Genomic DNA, 25,911 nt, shown 5'->3' with positions numbered 1-25,911 from the left:
TTCGCCTTGGTCAATCTCTTGATCTCTTCCTGTCGAAGAGCTGCCCACATCTCCTCCTAACTTGAGAGAGTTGCTCTGCCCAAAATGCTTTGGACAAACGTCTCCCAGTCCTCAGAGACTATATTTAGAGCAGTCCTAACCATAAAATTTGGATTTGGTGTAGACGCCACATAAGTAAGTTGGTCGTGAATTCCTTGCAACCTGAGAAGGAACTGATCTATCTCCTCTCCTTTTTGCATCTGATATGACCTCAATTGATTCTCTAATAACATCTTCCGCTGCACCGAAGAGCCTTGGTATAAGGTGGTCAGCGTCTGCCACATCTCCCTTGCTGTGTTCTTTTCAACAATATGTGGTATTACATGATCGTTGACCCCATCTAGGATCATGCATTTCGCCTTCGCCTGAGCCTCCTCATACTTCTCATTTGCATTAGGGTCAACTAGGACAACAACTGTTTTCAAGGCATAATCCCTTTTGCGATGTTTATCCAGGGTTGCCAGGATCCTGGCCTTCCAAACGACAAAATTGGAAGCCCCATCCAATTTGTCCTGATCCCTCAATCCGTTCACTGCCATCTTTGCTCCTCTTCTCTAGACTCCCTTTGAGTCCTGATTTCCCTCTCGGAGATCATCCGGCCAATTGTCGAATCACTCCTCTCCAATCCTCCTTTGCCGTTGCAACCCAAATCTAGATTTCTTGGCTAGAAATCTGTCGAGGTAGTGCTTCCCTCTGCCTTGGTTCAGTCCCCTTAGACACTGTTCTACCTTGATAGAAACAACGTCCCCCCAGCTCCTTAAATCGAAATCTGCTCAGCTCCCTTAGCCTGACAACTAAAGAATCTGAGCCCTTCTGGCTCTGCGCAATCACAGTGAGAGCTGGATCAGCTCCTCTTGGCCACTGCGTCAATCCTTCCTGGCTCAAAAAGATGACTTGGCACTGTGTAAGTCTGATCTGCCTCCTTCTGCCTCTGCACTGGCTTGGACAGCTGACACAGCTACTGCATGGTCTTCTCCCAGCTACTATGTCTTCCTCTCTCGGCTCAGAATGCTGACGCCGGCACTGCATGAGCCTCTGCGTCACACTCTCTACATTGCGTCACTCCTCTTGCCTCTTCAGCTCTGGAACAACGTTGTGTCTCGGGATAACTGCCTCTCTGCTGCAATTTCTCAGGTTTTATCGGCTGGTGTCTTCAGTCGCCCTTGATCTGCAATCGCTCTGATACCATATGAAGATTCCTTAATCTAACACATCAAAAACCCCTACTGCAATTTCTGGTTTACTATCTCCTACTCGTTCTTTACATTAACAAGTTATTTAATTGCATAAACCTCGAAGTAAACACAAATGCAATTTTCATAGATATACAGATCATGCACTGAAGTAAACATAATCAATAACACAAGGGACACCATTATTTTTGGACAATCGTCCCCGGAAAAGCCCAATTCGGGAAAACTGGTGCAACAGATATGAGGGTTTTATTATTAAGCAAATTTCTTGAATACAACTAGGGTGCCAGAATGGCTCTCCCAACAGAGAATGTCCTCGGTAGTAGTACCTCTATCCGGAGACAGATATTCCGGCAAATCAACAACCAGATGATCAACCCCACAATGACTCTAACTGTTCCTTGTGTTGGATAGCGAAAGCTGCTCCAAGCATTGCTCTGGAACTGTGTCACTCTTCAGGAACTGCGCCACCTTCTCCCGGCTGATCTGCTCTCATTCTGCCCCACAGAATCTTGTCAACGCTACCTCTGAAGCCCTCTGCATCCTCTGCGTCAGCCTCTATAACCCTCTGTGTCCTCTGCGCTACCTCCTTCGGCCTCTATGTCAGCCCTTCTTGGGCCTGCGCTGTCTCTCCTGACCCTTCACTGCCTCTCTGCTATGGATTCTTCAGCCTTGGATGAAAATCCCTTGTTGAACTGCTCCTTGCTGCAACTGATCACTAACTTGATTTCTTCAACAAACCTTGCCCAAAAAAATCAAATTCTTGATCTCTCTTGGTTTGTCTCCAACTAACCCTCAAGCCTCCTCTTATACTTTTCCTGTTGATGATTCAACGACCAAGATTAAGTCCCTAATCGATGGCTAAGATTAGAACTGACTTGATCGTCATCACTTAGAATGTTCTCACCCATTTTATATTAATACACATTAATATTTTTTTTCCTAAGTTTAGACTTAGGGACCCATTAAAAATATTAATTATTTTAATATCTATTCATCCTGGTGGAATTTCTCCAAACGATTTCTGATTCTTGGATATCTCATGTGCGTTAGCCTCTCCACCAAATTTCAAGGCTAGAGCACATCCGATGCTACCCAAAATCAACAATTTTGCCCTCTTGGGAGGCTTATTTTTGTATTATGGAACTATCTTGGTGGGCTTGTCACCAAGGAATGTTATTTTGCATATTATTTTATTAGTTGGGGCATTATTAGGCCTTATTAGGCAAATTGAACCCCTTAGGGAGGATATGTATTGATGTGATGATCATTTCATTTGATCATCACTTGGAGTTGGATTTGTATCTCTAAAAGATTTTCGCACTTGTTCTTGGACGAAATTGGAGTATCTTTGATGCACTTTGATGTTTGAGATTTCGCTATTGTCTTTGAAGATTCTATTTCTGCAAGCATGATGAATGGATATACTCTTTCTCCCTAGTAAGTACAATTTAATGCTATATTTGTCTTGTTACTTGTCTAACGCATGGAATATTTATCATTGTTCTTGCACATGTCCTAAAATGATGCGGAAATTTACACAAGTCTTGAATGATGGATTTAGTGTGTGTGTTACTCATTGGGAGGGAGAGAAAATGTTCTTAGAGGTGGCCTAAGATCATAACAAACCTCGAAACTTCATCTATCTTGCATATCAAAGTATAAATCCCTATGACCTAGTCGCTGCACTTGAGAAAGGCTAGCGAAAGTCATCTAGGACTCCCTAGCATATCGAAATTTGAAATCTTGGTGTATCTTGACTCCATTAAGTGCAAAAGACAAGGCATTGATCCTCAAATTCCTTTGGTGGCCACCAGAACCTTTTTTTTTCTCCTTTTCTTCCAAAATAAGCTCTAACTCTAGTAGGCTCCCTAGGGCATCATGTGAAATTGATTGTAGCCATCCAAACTTGGTGAATTTTGTTCTATAACTGTGTTGGTGAGTCCTTGAGAGCTCCTCCAATTTGGAGGCCATTACGATGGTGGAATCTCAAGTTTTTCCAAGCCCTAGCTTGCAAACCATTCTCCTTAGGTTTCCTCTGGTTAGTGGCTTTATTAAGGATCATTGCATTAAAGTCTCAAGTCAAATCCAATCTCTTGGTCCTTTTCTCCTCCCTCACTTGGTCAAGACCCTTTGTTTGAAGTTTCATCCCAAACCCTTGACCTTGATTGGATCCACTAGGGCTTGTTTGTGGTCCCGCAACCTTGTCATTCCAATTTCACAAGGATTGCTTGGAAACCCTATTCTTCTAGGATTCTTTGGTCTAGGGCACTTCTTATCAAGAAATACTCCTCAACCCTAGGTCTAGGTCTCCTCCTAGTCCTTCTTGGAGAGCCATTCATCTTGCTTCTAAATCAAACAATCCCTATCATTAGCTTCTCTCCTTTGAATAGGCTCTTGTAATCACTATGTTCACACCATTGATACATTTCTCTTAGTGATTTTCCTTATATTGGGACTCCTCCCATCATTGAAAGTCCATAAAAAGCAGGGAGCCTTAGCTGAGGCAACATTGGGCTATTGCTCCATTGTTTCCACTTGACCTAGTAGTTGTTCTATAGGAACCCTCCCTAGGACTCTTACTAGTTGGATTTGGTCTTGGGCCTGTTCAGGATAACTCTCACTAGTTACCGATTATCCTAGATTAAAAAAAAAAAACACGGTCATTGCTTTATGACTAGTGATGTCCTTGCAAAGACTCACTTCATCTCTTGAGATATATCCAATATACATTATAGGTACCAATGTACCATATATTAACTTGAGTTGTTCATTTTCAATGTACTTTAAAAAATCCTTCATCTTATCTTCTAAGGTTAACTTGCTTTTGAAGTTGAAGTAGGTCTTCCATGTGCTGATCTTGGTTGCTCCATCTGTCACGATAACAATCCTTCCATCATCTCTCTTCCATAAGCAAGTTTTTTTCTTATTGTTGCTCCCTCTGCCATATAAGCAAGTCTTTTGTATCACTGCTACTCCCTCTTACTTGAGAGATTATATCAACAATGTTCCTGCAAACCTTATTCAGGATATTATAAAAGAAACAATTATTATTGAGTAAAAGATACAAAAATCAAAGGAATGCAAGAGAAGGAAATAAAATAGAATCAAGATAGAAGGATATAGATTACTTATCTTTTGAGAGTTGTATGGAGTTGTTTTCTTTATCCTTGACTCCTTGCAGATATCCTTCAAATTCTTTTGCAATCCTTATATTCCAAATCTAATTATAGAATTTATTTTCTAGGAATTTTCAATAGGCCATCCTTTGTCTTTAACATATATAGAGATCAATTCCTTTTGATCATTCCATGACCATGGGTATTTTTATTTGTTCTTTGTAGGAAATTCCTTCTTCCTACCACAATGCCTTGTACTACGATAGTCTTAAGAAAATCTCCCTTTATTATAACAAAAATAGGAAGAAAGTACATCATTCTCTTCTTCATCGACATTGGCAGTAGAGGCTTGCTCTTTATCCTTCTTCTTTCTTTCAAGGCATTGTGATGCATAGTGACCAAGTTTATGATAGATAAAACATTTAACCTTTGATATGTATTTCTTCTTTTGATTTGATCCTTTTGGATTTCTCTCACCAGACTTTCCAAAGTTCCTCTTATCAAATTTTCCAAAGTTCCTTTTATCAATTTTTCCAATGTTTCTCTTGTCGAATTTTTTAGGATTCCTTCTTTCCCTTTCTTTGTGTGAGCAGCAAGGGCCTGAGTTTGTTCGTTTTGAGGTTCATTTTTAGCCAACAACTTAGTTCCTTCTTGAATATAATCATCCCATAGATCAACAAATGATGGTATTTTTCGACGTGCACAGACTCCTTGAATAAATGGTTCCATGATGAAGGAAATCCATTTAGAGCAACTGTAACTAATTTTGAATCTTCAATTTTTTCTTCAGTGGCTCTAAGTTCATCATTAACCTGAATTATTTTCATAAGATGAGAGGTAACAGAATCTGTTTCAGTCATTTTAATATTGCAAAGACGATACTTCAAGGCTAATTTCCTGTTGGTATTGCTGCTTGCATATAATTTTACTATAGTCGGCCTACCAGTGATGAAGTCTGCCTAATGATAATGATATCAATCCATGTGAGGTATGGCATAGAAGATATGCTCACCTTCATTATAGAGGCTTGCCAACCAACTTTGAAGCAAATTGTTTCAGGTGTACCAGATTTTCAAATAGATCATGAAGGTGTGTGTAATGGATGCGCTCTTGGAAAAAATGTTGAGAAACCCTTTCCAAGCAGTGAACATAGGTCCAAAGAGATTTTGGATCTAGTCCACTCTATCTTATGAAGGCAAAAGATGAAGTTTTCAGAAAATTCTAGGAATTCAAAGCTGAAGTGGAGAATCTGACAAGGAAGAAGATCAAGACTCTAAGATCAGATAATGGAGGAGAATACTCCTCCAAGGAACCCATTGCCTTCTGTAAGGAAGTTGGGATTAAGAGGGCATTGATAGTTCCCTATAGTCCTCAACATAATGGAGTGGCTGAGAGAAAGAACATATATATTGAAGAATACGTGAAGGCAATGATACATGATCAAGATGTACCAATGTTCTTGTGGGGAGAAGTAGCCAGGACAACTGCCTACATTCTAAATAGAAGTCCTCATCGAATTCTAGAAGATAAATCATAAGACTCATGAAAAAGCATTCACTGGTCGGAAACCATAGGTTGAACATTTGAGAATCTTTCTTTGCCCAGTGTTCATACATGTACCTAAGGATAAGAGAAATAAGTTAGAGACTGTTAAAATTGGCAACTAGGGCCAAACTACATGTGGGTCATCTTATTAATGGTCGCTGATATTTTTCTTGGATCCCTCTCAACGAGAGGTGTAGGATTGATCTAAAGATCATCCGATTCCGATAAGTATTCATGGAGATATGAATTTATTTGTGTTATGGGACAATTCTTCAAGATCGGCTAGCAACCAAATAAACCCCACATGTGCTCAACGTTTTAGTATAAATAGAGGTGCCTTGAAATGCATTTGGACACACTCACTTGGGATCTCTTCCTCTCTACTTGTCTTTGGGTTTTAGTAGGAGGAGAGATCCTAAGGGATAACGTTGCCCTAATGGAGAAAGGTTCTATGCTATCTAGAGGGAGTGCCCTAGGCTCTACGCTGCCCTAATGAAGAAGCCCTAATCAACCTTAACACAATCATGGAGGAGACTACTATGGCATAGCAAGGAGAAGTTCTAAACTGCCCTCAATGTTGATCTAGAAGAGACCTAAGCAGCTGTCCTAAAGAAGAGACCTAGCCCTAGCCATAGATCTAAATGGAGTCACAAACTAGCCCTAGCTGCAGTCATGATAAAAGCCCTAGCTGCAGGTGGAAAGGAGACTCAACAGCAGATGGAGGAGAGCTCTAGCAGTAGTTAGTGTAGAGGTTTCGCCGCAGTTAAAGAAGGCCTAAATCCGCAGTTAGAGGAGGCCTATGTCCGCAGTAAAGAGAGGCCAAATTCATAGCAATTGAGGAGACCTATACACAGCTAGAAAAGGAGACCTAGCCACGTAAGGACTCTATGTGTGTTGTAGGTGACAGCATGGAAATCTATGTGTGTTGTAGGTGACAACATGGAAATCTATGTGTGCTGTAGGTGTTACAGTGGGACAACAATATACCTGTACATGATGCAATACATGGACAACAAGTACATGAAACAGTGCATGGAGCAGCAAGGTACAATATGTGTCTAGATGGGACAACTAGTACATGGAGCAGCAAGGTACATCATGTCTAGATGGGACAACTAGTACATGGAGCAGCAAGGTACAACATGTCTAGATGGGATAACTAGTACATGGAGCAGCAAGTTACAACATGTCTAGATGGGACAACTAGTACATGGAGCAACAAGGTACATCATGTCTAAATGGAACAACTAGTACATGGTGCAACAAAGTGCAACAATGGTACTTGGGACAACAATGAACCCTGATGAAGCAAGCAAATGGGACAGTAGTATGGCAAACATGGAATGGCAATGTCACTAACAGTGGGACAGCAGTGGCAGCATAAGGTGCAATAGTATGATGTGTACAACATGGTCATGAGGTCCAACAATGTGATGATGTGTACAACATGGTCATGAGGTCCAGCAATGTGATGATGTGTACAACATGGTCATGAGGTCCAACAATGTGATGATGGGTGCAACATGGTGCAGCACGGTGAGGTGCAGCATGATGACGAGATGCAGCACAATGATAGGTGAAGGAGTCACCTTGGAGAATCAGTTGACGCCGTGTGTCTTCAACTGATCTCATGTAGAGATGGTTTTTTCTCTTATCTCGAAAGTCTAAGTGTTGACTTCTGTTGTAAATGTACTATCTCTCTCTCTCTCTCTGTTGAACTATTGAAGAACATATAAGAAGAATTGATCAAGGGTTTCCCCACATTGGGGTTTGTCCCTGGCTAGCGCCACATCTTGTGTCCTTTTGTCTTGGCTTGTCTTTTGCAATTTATGTTTATGTTCTATCTACAGTTTACTTTAATGCTGATGTGATTGCTAATTTGGAAAAGATATTGAGCTAACTGTGAAAATTGAAATAAATTGCTCTAAGCATAGAACATATACCTAAAATTAACATGGTATCAGAGCTGAGTTGAAGACAATGCTCAAGCAAGAGTGAAAGAGCAGTCAACGAAGATAGTTGGGAAAGGACAAAAGGATCAATGGATTTCTCATCCCTCTTATAATTCACCAAGGGTGAAGTCGAAGCAGAGAATATTATCAGAATGGCGCAACGAAAGTTTCTGATGGCCTAAAGATTACTTAATGGGAAGTCTGGATCTAAGGGTGGAAAGAAAGACATATGCATTGTTTCGAATAAGTTTGGCCATTATGCGTAGGAGTGTCTGAATGGCAGGAACACATCACTTGATGATGATAACAATCATTCCAGGGACATCTTCAATGATCAGAGGAATGACAGGTAATGCAAGTCATCAAGGAAATGGACGACTCTTCAGAGAAAGCAAGGAACCCGAGGTATGAAGAATCAAACATTGTTTGTGATAAGATAAAGAAGCGTTATCTTGTATTGGCCCTCTCTTTCAGATTCTGTGGGAATTTGGCTTATTGATTATAGTGCTTCAAGGCACTTTATCAGATAGAAGGGTGCTCTCTCAAATTTGGTGAGAGATGGAAACAATCGTGGGATTATACTTGGAGCCGATGTCACCTATCCCGGAAAGAGTGTAGGAAATGTTACCCCTCAATTGAATGAGGGTAACTCAATTCATTTACAGAATCTCTTTCATGTACTTGATCGTAAGAAGAACCTGGTGTCCATTTCGGCAATGGAAGTCAAAGGTTTCAAGGTGGCATTCATCGATGGAAAGGTACGTGTTTGAAAATAGAATTTTCAAAAATGTTTTTTTCTCATGCGTTCAGGGTTGGCAATTTGTATCAAGTTGCAGGATGGTCCATTGGGGATCATGTCAATTGACATATCTCATCTATAACACTGGAGGTCTACTTATGGGGCCCTACCCGATATGAGTCAGATCGTGATAGGGATGCCTGAATTCAAGAAGAGCATGGAGGTATATTTCTGAGATGTACCGAAGGAAAATCTTACAAGGGGACCATTCCCCTTATGTAGCAGGTCCATAGGTTTGGAACAACCCAAGGAGTTTGAGATTCATGATCGGGAATCTCATGTATATAGGTGGAAGAAAACCCTTTATGGCTTGAAGCAAAACACCCTGGGTATAGTATGAGAGGATTGATAGTTGTCTGATGAAGTTGAGATTCACTAGGAGTGAAGCTGAACCAAACCTTTGCTTGAAGGTTGTGGATGATAGACCTCTCATACTGGCACCTTATGAGGACGACTTATTTCTAACAGGTGCAGACCCTCTCATTTGCAAAAGTAAGAGGGAGTTGGATTCCGGATGTGGAATGGTAAACTGCAAGCGCATGACTACCTCGAGGATTGTAACTTTCAAGAAGTTATATGGTAGTGATGCCGAACCAGATTTGGGAAATGCCTCTGAGTTTATAAACTCATTTGCATTGATGTTCTGGGTGAACTTCCATCTGGACATATGTTTTTCACTTAGCATGATGAGCTCATATATGGTTGAGCCTCACTGGATTGGTGCCAAGAATCTTATGAGATATCTTTGGGGCACAATCTCTCATGAACTAAGATACATTGCCAGAAGTGTGAAGCTGCATGATAAAATTCGAATGCCGACTAAGCAGGCAGTGTGGAGGATCGCATGAGCACTTTTGTGTGCTTGTTCTCTTTGGATTTTGCTTCGATATCATGGATGAGTAGGAAGCAGAAGTCGGTTACTATAAGCATTGCCGAGACCAAATACATAACTACGAGTATGATCTCGTGTGAAGCTACCTGGTTGTGGAAGCTCTTTAGTGAGTTGTTGGTACACATGATGGATACCACCGTGATCTTCTATGTCAACCAGGGGGGGATTTGATTGTTGAGGAATCCCGTATTCTATGATTTCTCCAGTAGATAGACATCAGATACTACCTTATCAAGGATATGGTACGTCGATGAGTGAGGAGGCTCCATCGCATTGAGACTGATGTATAGGTTGCAGACATTCTGTCAAAGCCCCAGGGAAAGGTCAAATTTGTGACCTTCCCGAATGAATTGGAGTTGTTGAGAGACTCTCTTATGAGGGTCCTGCATGTTGCATGCATTGAGCTCTGGGAGCTCCGGGGGGCTTGGGGTACTACTAGAGCAACACGCGACCATAGGGCGACTCACCCTCCCCTAATGGCATGTTGTGTACAAGGTGAATGGCTCAGCCTTCCCCTGTGATACCCCGAGGTGAATTAGGGACAAGATGATTAGTTCTCCTGTCGAGGCATCCTACCCATGCAGTCTGGGACTCATGGGAGGTACCTCTCATCTAATCAATGAACAGGGAAATGGGCTTAGGGACCACAATAGTACTATCGATGGACGCATCGTTGTATCTACTGTACTCCCTATGCTAGGATGACCTCCGTTGATCTGGGATCAATGAAATTGATTTGAGATCAGTATGAGTGGTACCGTACTCCCTATGCTAGGATGACTTCCATTGATCTAGGATCAATGAAACTGATTTGGGATCAGTATGAGTGGTTTGAGACACTGTCCTGTGATATTGATCTGGGATCAATAAAACTAAATTCGGCTCAATAGAGAATGGTACGAAACATTCTCGATCAATTCTTCTTCTTCATGGCTTAGCATAGCAGTGTAGGGCATTGATGGCAAAGATAGTACAGTCGGACATATGGATCATCGGATGGAGTTCTCCCTAGTTGAGATGGAGTGTTAAATTTGGCAACTAGGGCCAAACTCCATGTGGGTCATCTTATTAATGGCAACTGATATTTTTCTTGGATCCCTCTCATTAAGAGGTGTAGGATTGATCTAAAGATCATCCGATTTCGATAAGTATTCATGGAGATATGAATTTATTTGTGTTATGGGACAATTCGTCAAGGTCGGCCAACAACCAAATAAACCCCACATGTGCTCAACGTTTTAGTATAAATAGAGGTGCCTTGAAATTCATTTGGACACACTCACTTGGGATCTCTTCCTCTCTACTTGTCTTTGGGTTTTAGTAGGAGGAGAGATCCTAAGGGATAACGCTGCCCTAATGGAGAAAGGTTCTACGCTATCTAGAGGGAGTGCCCTAGGCTCTACGCTGCCCTAATGAAGAAGCCCTAATCAGCCTTAATGCAGTCATGGAGGAGACTACTATAGCGCAGCAAGGAGAAGTTCTAAACTACCCTCAATGCTAGTCTAGAAGAGACCAAAGTTGCTGTCCTAAAGAAGAGACCTAGCCCTAGCCGCAGATCTAAATGGAGCCACAAACTAGCCCTAGCCGCAGTCATGATAAAAGCCCTAGCTACAGGTGGAAAGGAGACTCAGCCGCAGATGGAGGAGAGCTCTAGCAGCAGTTAAGGTAGAGGTCTGGCTGCAGTTAAAGAAGGCCTAAATCTGTAGTTAAAGGAGGCCTAAATCTGCAGTTAGAGGAGGCCTAAGTCCGTAGTAAAGAGAGGCCAGATTCATAGCAATTGAGGAGACCTATACGCAGCTAGAAAAGGAGACCTAGCCACGTAAGGACCCTATGTGTGTTGTAGGTGACAACATGGAAATCTATGTGTGTTGTAGGTGTTACAGTGGGACAACAGTATAGTTGTACATGATGCAATACATGGACAACAAGTACATGAAACAGTGCATGGAGCAACAAGGTACAACATGTCTAGATGGGACAACTAGTGCATGGAGCAGCAAGGTACAACATGTCTAGATGGGACAGCTAGTACATGGAGCAACAAGGTACAACATGTCTAGATGGGACAACTAGTACATGGAGCAGCAAAGTACACCATGTCTAGATGGGACAACTAGTACATGGAGCAGTAAGGTACAACATGTCTAAATGGGACAACGAGTACATGGTGCAGCAAAGTGCAGCAATGGTACTTGGGACAACAATGAAGCCTAATGGCGCAAGCAAATGGGACAGTAGTATGGCAAACATGGAATGGCAATGTCACTAACAGTGGTAGCATAAGGTGCAACAGTATGATGTGTACATCATGGTCATGAGATCCAACAATGTGATGATGTATACAACATGGACATGAGGTCCAACAATGTGATGATGGGTGCAGCATAGTGCAACACGGTGATGTGCAACATGATGACGAGATGCAACACAATGATAGGTGAAGGAGTCACCTTGGAGAATTAGTTGAAGCAGCATGTCTTCAACTGATCTCATGTAGAGATGATCTATTCTCTTATCTAGAAAGTCTAAGTGTTGACTTCTGTTGTAAATGTACTATCTCTCTCTCTCTCTCTCTGCTGAACTATTGAAGAACATATAAGAAGAATTGATCAAGGGTTTCCCCACATTGGGGTTTGTCCCTGGCTAGCGCCACATCTTGTGTCCTCTTGTCTTGGCTTGTCTTTTGCGATTTATGTTTATGTTCTATCTGCAGTTTACTTTAATGTTGATGTGATTGCTAATTTGGAAAAGCTATTGAGCTAACTGTGAAAATTGAAATAAATTGCTTTAAGCATAGAACATACCTAAAATTAACAGAGACATCTAGAAAGAAGGGGATATTTGTTGGGTAAAATGAGTCATTAAAAGCCTATAAGATCTATATTCCGAGGCAACAAAAAGTTGAAGTAAGCAGGGACGTGACTTTTGATGAGGATGTCGCTTATTGTAAGTCCAGAGAAGAACACGTGGACACTGATGATGAAGAGAAGGAGCTTGTGGCTCCCAAAGAAGTGACAGGTCCTTCCACATCCTCAAGACATCCTGAAGATCATGAAAAAAACACCAAAAGGGCCTCGTGAACCATTGAATCCTGTGGTTGTTCCAGAAACTAGAAAAATACTAGCTTGGCTCAAGTCTACTTTGCGGGGTGCAGAAGGACTTGCGACTCTACATGACACCTTCAGGGAATCGAAGAGACCTACGAGGTATTTTGGTTATGCAACTTTAATGACTAATTTGATTGACTCCGAACATTCCAACTTCAAGGAAGTAGCCACCCAACAAGTTTGGAAGAACGCAGACGCAATGATGGAAGAATACAGATCTATTATGAAGAAAGATGTTTGGGAAATTGTTCCAAGACTTGAAGTTTCAAGTCTGTGGTAACCTTAAAGTGGATATATAAGATCAAGCATGCAGCAGATGGGAGCATTGAAAAATACAAGGCGAGATTTGTGGCTAGAGGGTTATCCCAGAAAGAGGGAGAATGTTATGATGAGACCTTTGCACCGATTACTTAATTATGGTAATTGGATTTGTTATAACCTCTTCTTAGAGAAATTGGTCAACATGAAAACATATGGATAGTCATTATGAATACCTCCCTAGCTAAGAGGGAGTGTTGAATTTTGTAGCTATGTTCGGTCTTCATAACATACAAATTTTGTACTTGTAATGATTTTGTGCCAAAAGAAAAAATAATATTTAGCATGTTCTTTATACTTGTGATAAAAGAAAAAAATATTTATTCTTTTTTCAAAATAAAAATGTGAAAATTTAAATTTGGAGATTTGTCACTCCATATTAGTCGTGTCGGCCCCCTCCTAGTTAAGTCAACCTCTCCCACTATACAAGTCGGCTCAGTTAAGGGACACACCAATTCAAATGGCAAGATGACTATATATATGTAACTCGATCTCCTCTCTAAGAGAAATTCAGATCTTATGTTCGTATTGAGTTTGGATATCCTGAGGAAGATCATAAAACGAGTCTGAGGCAACATATGAGTGTCTGAGGCATGATAAATTATAGGACGAATTGTAGTCCGAGGCATGATGAATTACAAAGTGAGTTGCAGTCTGGGGCATGACAAATTTCAGGATTAGTTGCAAGACTAAGGCATGTCAAGTTGTAGAACCGAGGTTAGGGAGGAAAAGGGAGGCCGAAATTCTGGCATAGCTGAGCAAACCAAACCGAGCTTCTTGGGAAAGTTGTTGGACTTTACTAGGAGGTTTGGACCAGGGTAAACTATTGTGTTCTTTGTGTGGATGCCTGTTCATGATCCTTCTCTTATAGATTTTAAATGATTGATGTATTATGTGTAATTGTTTAATAATGGAATGATATATAAGAATGTAAAAGGAAGTAAATCATTAACAACAATTCTCAGTAGAGAAGACCTATGTAAATCTTAATACTCACTTGCTGAGGAGTCTGCTGCTCTACCTGATCCAACTCGCTTGACCTACTCAAGGCTCGCTCCTCAAATCTCACATTCTGCCTCACAACAATCTTCCTTAAGGAAGGAATATATATGCTGTAACTTGTGAGCCTTAGAGGTCTCACTTTACCCCACAAAGATACCCTTCTCATGCATGGGTTCTAACCTTGTCTTCTTCTCCTCAGGGACATGAGAATAAGTCAGACACCCAAAAATCCTAAAGTGCCCAACCTTAGGCTTCTTCCCCAAAAAAGCCTCCTTTGGAGTCTTGCTCCGCAAAAATCTATATGGACTCCTCTTCTGCAAATATACCACAATGTTACAAGCTTCGGCCCAAAGAAAGAAAGGTAGTCTCTGATCATGAAGCATGGCTCTCCCAGCCGCTACTATGGCCATGTTCTTCCTCTCTGCAACTCCATTATGTTGTGGGTTGTAAGGAGCAGTCAACTCCCTCTTGATGCAATAATCATCTCCATCATATGAGCTGTCCTAAGGTGGAATTTGGCCCTAGTTGCCAATTTTAACACTCCCTCTTAACTAGGGAGAATTCCGAGGCAACAAAATGTTATTTAAAATGGCTGACGCCATAAAATTGGCTGATATAATGTTCCAAAAATATGAAATGTCACTGAAACATCTCAGCCATGTATCAGAGGTGCTTTGTAAGAAACCTTTCCAAAATGCGGAGTTATGTTTCCAGCTCCTTGGGGTGAAGCTTCTGGTAACATAGCTTTGTAACCTGCACAGAAAGCAAGTTAATTGAAAGGCATGTATATTTCCATAGATAAATGTTAAATAAAAGCACATGTATTGACACAGATAAAGGTTAAGTAAAATTTAAGCTTAAAGTTATGCAAAAGTGTTGATAAAACTTCAATTCCTACTTTTTTGTTAAGTTTCCACGAGACACTAAGGTTAGGCATCTCATCCCTGTGGCAATATGGTAATGGGGTAAAATCATGGATGAACTATTTAACTGTTTTATGTGGTAGGTCATGATCACTTGAACAAGCATTGGAAGATGGGTTACCATTGGGAAGTTGGTATTTGGTCATATGTCTTTTCTAATGTCATGCAAGATTTTTCGTTGCATACAAAATGCTTGGCTTCATCATCATACTTGTGTAGTTTGAGTAGCCATGTATTATATGCTTACCACCATAGCCATCTCTCGTTTATTCGTGTTTTTGTATCAAGAATGGAGAACTGATTTTGAAGAGTAGTACTAGAGCAACGATTATGGTTTTTCCATCACAATCATGGAAAATCAGGATTGGCCCAAGCATGGTTGACACCTCCCTACTTCCTCGCTACTATGCATTACATATCATGGCATGGATGCATAAAATAGCATAAAGGTGCTTATAACCCTTTCCGGTTGCTGTTTCGTTCCCATCTCAGTCTCTATGATGAAATGTGCTTCCCTTGCCTTACCACAAGGATATTTGGCAGTTTACTAATGCATAAATTTTTTCAATTTCAATTAGCCAACCATGCGAGTTTGCATCCTCTATGTTTCTTATATTTTGGTTGAATCAAAATATTCCATTGCAATTTGTTATTTGGTTGAAAAACTTTCTTCAGCTCATTCTCAGTTAGTAAATTTGTTATGTCTCAACATTGAGGATAGTGTCAATGTTCTATTAACGTCTCATTCTCTGTGCTCTTGACAGTTGATAAAAAAACTTGGTGACTTTTGCAAGATTTCATGTCACTGGTCACATACGAATTGTAGTGTTTATTTCTGTGCTGTGGATCGTCTTTACCTGTAAAAATGATGAATTACCGTCTTTTCTGTAGCTTAATTTAGATTCTTGGAACACATTTGAGCTGCTGTTGTTACTTCTAGTTTAGTGTTGTGTATATGAGTTTTTTCTGGATTTCTTGCTTTGAGTTTGTATTCTGTTTGAAACTGACATCTGCCTTTCTATCATTATTGGTTGGTGATGAAAGATTGGTCTGTAAGCTAGTGATGTGTTCTTTTTGCCTCCTTCTGACATGCTCACTATTTAGTTGTTGGTTTGGTTTATTCAGATTTTGCTTGTGACATCAACCCTCCCGGTATGTGTGGATCCCTATCCATCATTGCCCCTGCCTAATTCATCTGCACACGAGGAGGTGGCAGGCAGTCAAGAACAGAATTTGGGTAGTCCCAAGCAAAATGGAATTCAGGACCCAGTTGCCATTGTTGATGTAGAGATGGTGGATGCTATCACAGAGGATGAGGAGAAAGCAGAGACCACAGAACAACATGGACAACTGGATTCTATGACAGAAGAACCATCTGAGATTTCCTCTGATGGAGATACAATTCTTGCACCTGTTAATGGAGTAAATGTGGCAGTTGATAGTTGAGAACATTGGTCAATATCCTGTAAACAAATGCGTCATGGGTTGAATTATCCAGTGCCTTGTATTCTTTACAGGTTATGTGTGTAACTGTAGAGTATATTAGCTATTGGAAAACATCAAATTATTTGTGTTCAGCCGTAGTTGTTTGTTGACTGAAATGCAGACCTATTATGACATGGCTATAATGAGAGTAGTTATTTTGCATGGGTTCAGTGGGAAAGTTTGTTAATTCCAGTTTGAAATTTTTAATATTAAATTCTGGCAAGAATTTAATTTTCAATGGACAATTCGGGCAGGAATTGATGCTCCTCGCATGGATGAGTGTGCATCCAACACAGAAACTGATGGGGATATTCAAAGAATACAAGAAAGCACATGGCAGCAAAAGGCAGTATACTTAAGCTCTTGATATAGTATGCTACATATTTGTTTACAAATTTATCAGATGGGAAGTTGGTTTTCTATATACTCTTTCTTGAGGCAATGTTTTAGTTACAGCTACCATCAATCTGTTGTATATGTACTTCACTATATAAAGCTGGTATCGAATTCCCTCTTTTTTTTTTCACTTTCCAATCAGGCAGTGAGTGCTTGATGCAAGAACAAAACTCTGTTAGAGTGCAGTGCATTTTAATTGTTGTAATAAAGACACTTTCAGTGACATCCTTTGTGCCAGTAGGGTATAGACTTAAAAATAGTGACAGCCTTAGCTTAAACAAACCTGAACCTCCATATTGCTAGGAAAAGGTTCAAATCTTGTGGTTCTGTTGAATACAATCCACGCCCAAATTTTTCATGGATGGAATTAGTGATTTTATTACTTTTTTTGGGATCTACAAGTTTTATTTGAATACAATCCACGTCCAAATTTTCACGGATGGAATTAATGATTATATTACTTTTTTTGGGATCTACAAGTTTTTTTTGGCATGAGACGTGTATGATGCTTTACATTGTTTGGCATGAGAAGTGTGGCTGCTCATTACATTATTTTACACAAGAAGTGCGTGAGCTATTTGGAATCATGTTTATGACATTGGTAAGCACCACCTAACATTCTATTTCTCCTATCTTGGTTTGAGTTCAAACACTTTTTGAAGTGCTTCAAGAGCATCTTGGCCTTTAGTTTGGAGTTTTTCAAATTCCTAAATTTGTCAGCATCCTCCTTAAATTAAAATCTTCCAGAGTAGTGTTTCTTATATTTGAATGGTGGTTTTGACTTTTCCACCCATCAAAATTGGGAGAAGGAAATTACATATCTTTATTAATAAAATATTGATGCATTTTACATTGGGATTTGGTAAGGGTATTGGCAGAAATGGTAATATAGATTTATAATCTAACAGTATTTAAAGCCGTTAATATATTTTCTCTTTTGCCTAATGCTCTAAATTAAAGAGAGGTTTTTCCAGGGTTTAGGGTATGCTGTAAAGGATTGTGATTCTTCGTGCTTGCCTAGTTTTAGACAGTGTCTTTTTGTATTGATCACTGGCCTAGCTGTCCCTGCTAAGGTGCAATCTGTCAGAAGGAATATAGAAACCAAGATTCCCTGGAAACCCTCTGGTAATTTCAGGGATTTAAAGGACTTTGCTGACATTGATAATGGTACCACCAAAGACCATATAAGAATTTTGTGATATAAGTCTTGGTAACTTGGTCTCTGATACAAGTGACATTTGTATAACATTTATGTGAATACATGTTTATGTTTGCAATTCCTTCCAGTAGGAAGCCTTGCCGGGATATTTTGTAAGGTGTGTTTTGTGTGAGATTGTCATATGAAATTGGATTGGGGAAGTTTGGGACCCACAAGATTAGTGTTGCATCCATACACACAATGTGATTGAGGGCATTTTTCTTTTGTGATTTGTTGAAAAGCACACCTGAAAATCCTTGAGAAGGCCGCCTTGTTTTTTCCTCAGTTTAAAGGGTTCTCACCCAAGCACACAACCCAAATTTTCATGCTTGGTGTGGGTAAAGTTCCATGAATTCCCTATGCAATTATTGCTATTCTTGGAACATATCTTAACCATAGTAGACAACTTTATTAGTCACGAGTCTTGTAGGTTCCTTAACCCTAGGCCTTAGTGCCAAGTGTCTCCAGAAAACAATGTCAAAGAATTTGTGCTCTCAAAGATGATTCGTCACCCTAGTTGCCACATTAATTTTTTGAAGCCCCATCTTTGATGACAAACTCTAGAACATTGTGCATCTACAGTTAATGAACTGAGCTGACAATTTTGCAACCTTGTCCATGCAGACCCCACAACCTTAAAATGGTCCTTGAGTTTGCAATGATGTTTAGGGAGGATGGACTCAAGTGGTGTGCAAGAACAAAGGTAATGAGCCTCAAATGACCTCTACTTAGTAATGTAGTACCGATTGGCCCTAGGTTACTTTAACAGGTATGTTGATGATACAATAGGTCCTTGGACCCTCTTAGTAGGGTGGGGAAAATCATTGGGCTTAATGTCCTTTGTTTTGCTTGACCCCTAAGTAGAGGATTCAATTGGGGCCCTACTCAAAAGCCCACAACGGATTAATTTGGATGCTTGGTTTGCTTGGTGTAACCTTGCAAGATCAAATTTAGTTGGTGTTCTCAATGACTTTTGATATAACGAGGAAAAAGATGCACAACATAGTGCGTTTCTAATGAAAATCACCTCATGGAATGTCAAAAGCCTCAAGTATCCTTGGAAAGAAAAATTGTCTAGGTGGATATCTTGTTTACATGTCAAAATCATAGGGTATATGTTTTGTACAACCTATTGTGTCATTTCATTGGATACTAAATGTTTGCTTGATCCATGTTAATGGGAAAGGGGGGTTACAAACCTAATCCTTCCTTAACGTGCTAATGTAGTTGTTAGAGTGAGGCATAGGCCATATGCAAAGGTTTGGATTTTGTTAAATCTTGATGGTGGACTTTTGGGATTGGGCAAGATTTATGCTTTTAATGATGCTATAGAGAGAACTTTTGGCATTAGATGGTTGGTGGTATTCAGATGCACATCCCTTTTTTAAAATCATGTTGAATTAGTAAGGTGTTGGAGTAATCTGGGAGAGGCTTAGGATTAAACCTTCAGCTGTTATGTTATGTATAAAAATTAATGTACGTTAATTATTATTAATTTAGGTAAAGGGGGCATGATCAATAGATATTTAATTAAATATCGAAATGTTCCTGCTTCATTTGGTATCAGAGCTAAGTTCTGCATTCCCCAAGTCCTATTCCATTGTCCCCACCAATACCTGTTCCATCGTTGTGTTCCACTATATTTCTGTGCTACCTCCCACCATTGTCGATGCCATATTGTCCATTCTTTCCACGCCAGTTTTGCACTTATTTGATGTTGCTTGTAGTTGTAACCATAGTACTCTGTCATAGCCACCTTAGTTGTCGAACCTTGTTCCACCGTTTGTTTTGCATACCTCACGTGATTTCAGTCGTCTCAACAAACCTCTTTCCAACACCTTACCCACTAATTCGTCGATCCGACTTGGTCTCGTGTTGTCGCATTGCTAGTCTGTCCAAGTTTTTCCAACAAGCTTATGTGCCCTGCTATTTTCTTTTACTTTGCCATTGTTTGTTGGCCAACAATCACGGCGCCTCCTCGCTTCGCTCCATGTCGTTGTCGTGGACAACATCAACACCTTATCCGCATGTTTATCCCATACATAAGTTAATATTTCAATTTTAAGAAAATTAACTTTATAATATAATTAGTTAATATACCTTATAATATAAAAAATAAAATGAATAATAAACAAAAAAAATTAATAAAAAAGAAAAAAATAAAAAGTTATTTTATATATAATTAAGGAGGTGATTCAAACTAGAACAAAATACACCACTAGTTACTCGTACAATTTTGATGAGCAAATTTAGTGAAAAATTGGATGATTTTGAGATGTGCGACCAAAATGACGTGGAAATTGTGAAGATACAGGAGAAAACAAAGTTTACAGAATTAGCGCTAGCAAAATTTCAATGACATTCAAAAGGATCATGAAGACTTGCAAAACTAGGTTGATAGTAATCACAATCAAGTGCTGAGTATGTTGTACTTGATCTTTCAATCAAAGAATAATGCAACCACTCAACAACAAGACTCTTCAAATATGCTAGACCCGTCAAATTCACATCACACTTGAATTTCCACATTCATTTACCATACACAATCCACAAAACAATACATTGAATCTTTAAAATATGTTGATTTCAATCCAAATTCCTTCATTCAATCCACTTATTGTCACATACAAACGAAGCACAAAGCTCAAGTTGTCGAAATTTGATGGTAATGAGAAACCTATCTAGCATGGTTCAATAAGGTAGAGGAGTATTTTGAGATTAACAATATTGACAACAACATTGAAAAATCAAGCATGCATACATGCACCTTGGAGGCGATGGTGATGTATATAATTGGTACACGTGGTGGAAGAAGTTGCATTTGCAACTAGTTGGAGTAAATTCTTTAAAGGGTTCTGGGATGTCAAGGAAGAAGAGTTCTTCACAGAACTCACCAGGTTATAACAAAAGGGAAATGTGGAAAAGTATACTAGAAAATGGGAAACACTAGCTACACTAGTACCAGGGTTATTAGAAAATCGTCTTATTCAATCATACTTCATTAAACTTAAACCTTATCTCGAAAATGAACTTAAGCTTCATGATGTTACATCTATAGAGGAAGCAATATAGAAAGCAAGAGTTGCATAAAGGAACTTTGAAAGAATATAGTTGCCCAAAGTTGAAAAAATATATTTAAGAGAAAGGTTTCTCCAGACTTCTGACATGGAAAATACAATGTTCCACAACATATACAAGAACAAGTAAAATTTAATATACAGGTGCAAAGAATAAAAGAAGGTAAATGCAAACATTGTGGCGAAAAATAAAATCCCAGACAAAAATCTTTGAAGGGAAAGGATACCAAGAGCTTATATAAATGTGAAGCAACCAATGACTCAGATAGTGAAGAATCAAACATAGAAAGAGTTGAGGATTTTCAACATTTTTCCCCAAAATCAGATGACAAAAATGTTCCACAAGTATTGATATCAGCCATGACAGGAATAACCCAATCTCGAACCTCGAAGTTAAAAGGGCATATCAGAAAGAACAATGTAATGGTTCTAATTGACACAGAAAGCGCTCACAATTTTTTGGATCCAAATCTTGCAAAAAGGCTCAACATTTCCACAATCTAATGCCTAACATGAAAGTGATGGTAGCAGATGGAAAGAAAATTGGAAGAGTGGGAAAATGCAATAAGGTTAAATCGCAGATTTAGGATTACAATTTAGAATTGCCATTTTACACCATATTGCTTGGAGGAGTGGATGTGGTGCTAGGTGTCCAATGGATGCAAACCTTAGGCACTTACTCTGTTAACCATAAAAAACAATTTATAAAATTTTGATGTTAAGGACAAAAATATAAGTTGTATGGTTTTCAACCACCTAAAAATCAGATTGTGTCATCCCATCAAATGGTGAAGTTGATAAAAAAGGAGCTCCTGCATATATGGTGCAATGTCATCAGATCGAAATGATGGCTTCAAAATTAATTGATGAAAGACCCCCCTGAGATTACGGAGTTAATTCAAAAGCACAAGGAAGTATTCCAAGATTTACCACTAGAGATGTCTCTTGAAAGAGAGATTGAACACATTATTGAAGTCAAAGTTGGCTCAAATTTGTTTAATATCAAACCATGTCAGTGCTCCCATCATCAAAAAAACATAAATCGAAAGGATAATCCAAGACCTACTAAAGTGTGGTATTATTACGAAAAGTAGAAGCCCTAATGTAGCCCCTGTAGTCATCCTTCAAAAGGAGGATGGATCTTTCAGGTTATGTATTGAGTATAGAGGATTGAATATGATAACAATAAAAAATGAATTTTGTATTCCCTTTATAGACAAAATGTCAGATGAGCTACATGGAGCGAAGTATTTTTCTAAATCGGATTTGAGATCAGGATACTACCAAATCAGGGTAAGATTGGAAGACATGGAAAAGACGATTTTTGAACTCATGAAGGGCATTACAAATTCAAGATTATACCGTTCGGGTTAACTAATGCCTCAACCACCTTCCAAGCAACCATGAATGAAGTTTTCTTATTGTACTTGAATAAAAATGTATTTAGTCTTTTTTGATGACATCCTGATATATAGTAAAACATGGGGTGAACATCTCAAGCGCTTGGAGCAAGTCCTTTCTCTTCTAGAAAAGAACCAAATCTACACAAATATGTCAAAATGCACCTTTGGAAAGGAAGACGTGGAGTATCTGGGACATGTGATATCACGAGGAGTGAAGGTAGATCCAAACATGATTAAATCTATCACACAATGGCCAAAGGCAACTAAAATTTATAAATTAAGAGGATTTCTAGGTTTAACAAGATACTATCGAAGGTTTATTCGAAACTATGTTCATATAACCACACCCCTAACAAGCTTTTTAAAGAACTCATTCCAATGAGATGATAAGGCAAAAAAGTGTTTCAAAACCTTAAAAGAAATTATGTCCATTACACCTGTATTATCAACTCCAGAGTTTTCAAAACTTGTAATTGAATGCAACGCTTCAGGTTTTGGAATGAGAGCAGTGTCAATGCGAGATGACCATCCATTAGCATTTGAAAGCAGGAAGCTTAATAAATGAGAATGTCTAAAATCTACATATGACAAGGAAATGCTCACCATTATGCATGCATTAACCAAATGGAGACAATATATTTTGGGAAGTAAGTTTTTGATACACACATATCATAATAGTCTTCAACATATTCTCCAACGAAAAACACTTTCTACAAAACCACATAAAGGGATTGATAAATTTTCCACTTTTGACATGGAGATATTACATAAGAAAGGGAAACACAACATAGTAGTAGATGCTCTATCCCAAAGAGATGAAGAGTTATCACTGCTTGCAATTTCGGTTGTAGTCCCAGAATAGTTTAATGAAATTCAAAATGAGTATGCAAAAGATCCAAAAACATGCACTATAATCAATAATCTTGCTCAAAATCAAAATTTGAATGGAAAAACGATATTCTTGGTATAAAAGAAGAATTTACCTAAGCTCAAATTCAAAATTTAAATCCAAAGTTCTCAAGGAACCCCATGATTCGCTAGCAGTTGGACATGTGAGTTTCTTTAAAACATACTCTAGTGCACTCCAATCATTTTTTTGGAAGGGGATGAGTAATGATATTAAAAAATATGTAACAAAGTGTGATCAATGCCAAAGAAATAAAAATGAGAACATTATGACCCCCGAATTGTTCCACCCCCTAAATATTCCAAACCAAAAGTGGGAAGAAATATCGATAGACTTTATTGAAGGCCTACATGTGTTGGATGGAAAAGATACAATCCTCGTAGTAGTCAACATAGTCACCAAGTATGCACAATTCATGAGAACAAAGAAATCTGACTTTGCAGAACAAATTGTCGAAATATTTTTCAAAAATGTATGCAAATTACATGGATTTCCAAAAGTCATTGTTAGCGATAGAGATACTAAATTTAAGGGAATTTCTGGAGGGATTTTTTCAAACATATTGGACATACCTCAACATTAGTTCAACTTATCATCCTCAAACGGTCAAACATAAATTGTCAATAAATGTTTAGAAGCTTATCTTTGTTGTTATGCAATAGACAAACAAAATAAATGGGTTCAATGGTTACACTTCGTTGAATGGTGGTACAATTCCACTTTCACACTTCAACAAAAATGAACCCTTTTATATATATTTATGGTTATGAGCCTCCTAAATGGAAGGAATTCGCCATATTTGAAACAAATTTCCAGTAGTTAAAGACCATTTAAAAGAAACTCAATAAATCTTTCAAGCATTAAAGGAAAACCTAAATATTGCAAGAAATTGTATGAAATAGCAAGCCGACCAACACAAAAGAGAAAGAGCTTCAACCTTACAAGCAATTATCCCTAAAACAACAAGGAAAAACAAATTGGCACCAAAGTTCTATGGACTGTATCAGATTAGCAAAAAGATTAGCCAAGTAGCATACAACTTGAACCTTCCTGATAAAAGCCACATTCACAACATTTTCCATGTATATTTTCTTAAAAAGGGACTAGGAAAACACCAATCAACGCAGACGAAACTTTTGACATTAAATGATGAAGGGAAATCATTTTAGAACTAGAATGAGTCATCACTGCCAGGGAAAAGAAATTGTGATCACTAGTAATTAAAGAATATCTTATTAAGTGGAAGAACCTGCTAGAAAAAGAAGCCTTTTGGGAGACGAAAGAATTTGGTCACCAACACCCTTCATTACCTATGCTTTGAGGACAAAGCATTTTTCTTGAGAGGAAGGCAATGATATGTATAAAAAATAATTTATGCCAATTATGATTAATTTAGGTAAAGGGGGCACGAGCTAAACATCATGACTCCTCGTGTAAAGGCACCCGAGGCTATATTTAAGCCAAGGGCCTTCATTGTAACACTCATCATTCAATTTTTCATATAATAAAATATATAGAAATATTTTTTTATTAAATATTTAAGTTTTTATGCTTCATGCTAATACAGCACCAAGAGTACCTCTAATAGATTGCAAGCCATATATACCAATAACTTGGTAAGAGTCAAGACGCCCACAGATGAGGAGGGTTCCTACTCTTTGAGCCTTATCACAGTGTGGCACATGTCCCTCTTCGGGAATTGATCCTGGGTGCAAGAGAAAACAAACCATTTTTCCAACCATATGTGGAGATTTCATTATGGGCAAAAAGTAAGACAATAAGAGGTACAGTTTGTGTGGGTGCCCTTGGTGACAAGGAATCCAAGAAAGTGTTTAAGCCTTGACTAGGGTTTTATGACCCCAGTTCATTTTTCTCTACAACGATAAATTTTGAGAATTAAGCAATTAATACAATTTTGAAATTTCGCCTTAATTACTTGAGCTTCTCAAATCCAATCCCATTCGTATTGAGCCTTAGCATTGATTTGAAATATTAATTTATAGCGATAATATTTCATTTCCCTTGAACTTTTTTTCATAGTTCAATAGAATAAATATTAAGTGTACTTAATTACTATATTGCTTCAACTCTTAGGGCACACTTTCAAGCCATATAACATAGTTGAAATTCCAAATATGCTCCTTTATCTCTTGGATGTGTGTTAAATCACTTAACTAATTCAACTATATATTAATGTCAAATCAATACGAACAACAAGAGTTGAAATATACGAATGAATCAAACTCTCTAAACCCTAACTCAAGACACTAAATAAATCATAACCACAAACTCCTCTTAGCTAGGAATCACTCACAAATAACCCTAGTCACTTCATCAAAGTGTTGGTATTGTTATCCACCAAAAGTGCGCGACACCATAGCATAATTTTTCTCCAAGTCATCTCTTCCAGTTGACAGCGAACAACCTATAAAGACTACCTTGTAGCTGATATGATGTGTCATTTTATCTCTGCCACCTGCATCAACCATATGTTTCCTTTCCCATTTATCAAGAGCACATGTTAGAAAGTGGACAATCTGATCCAAAAGGTATGTT

General features: G+C 38.7%; 1 protein-coding gene across 1 annotated transcript in view; it reads left to right on the top strand.

The window, feature by feature from the left end:
* The window catches only part of LOC149159600 (serine/threonine-protein phosphatase 4 regulatory subunit-like protein), a 115,377-nt gene extending 98,384 nt beyond the window's left edge, over positions 1-16,993 (top strand). Inside the window, exon 6 of the mRNA XM_089434352.1 lies at positions 16,015-16,993. Within this exon, the coding sequence (XP_089290478.1) occupies positions 16,015-16,335 (321 nt within the window). The 3' untranslated portion in view covers positions 16,336-16,993. The remainder of the gene's footprint in view (positions 1-16,014) is intronic.
* Positions 16,994-25,911: the final 8,918 nt, after the last annotated feature.

The sequence above is a fragment of the Pinus tabuliformis genome, chromosome 5_2 (genome assembly GCF_031772625.1).
Source record: "Pinus tabuliformis cultivar Carrire ecotype Pingquan chromosome 5_2, CPIR1, whole genome shotgun sequence".
NCBI lineage: Eukaryota > Viridiplantae > Streptophyta > Pinopsida > Pinales > Pinaceae > Pinus > Pinus tabuliformis.
The sequence above is the reverse complement of the archived record's forward strand: the minus strand, read 5'-3'. Positions and strand labels throughout refer to the sequence as shown.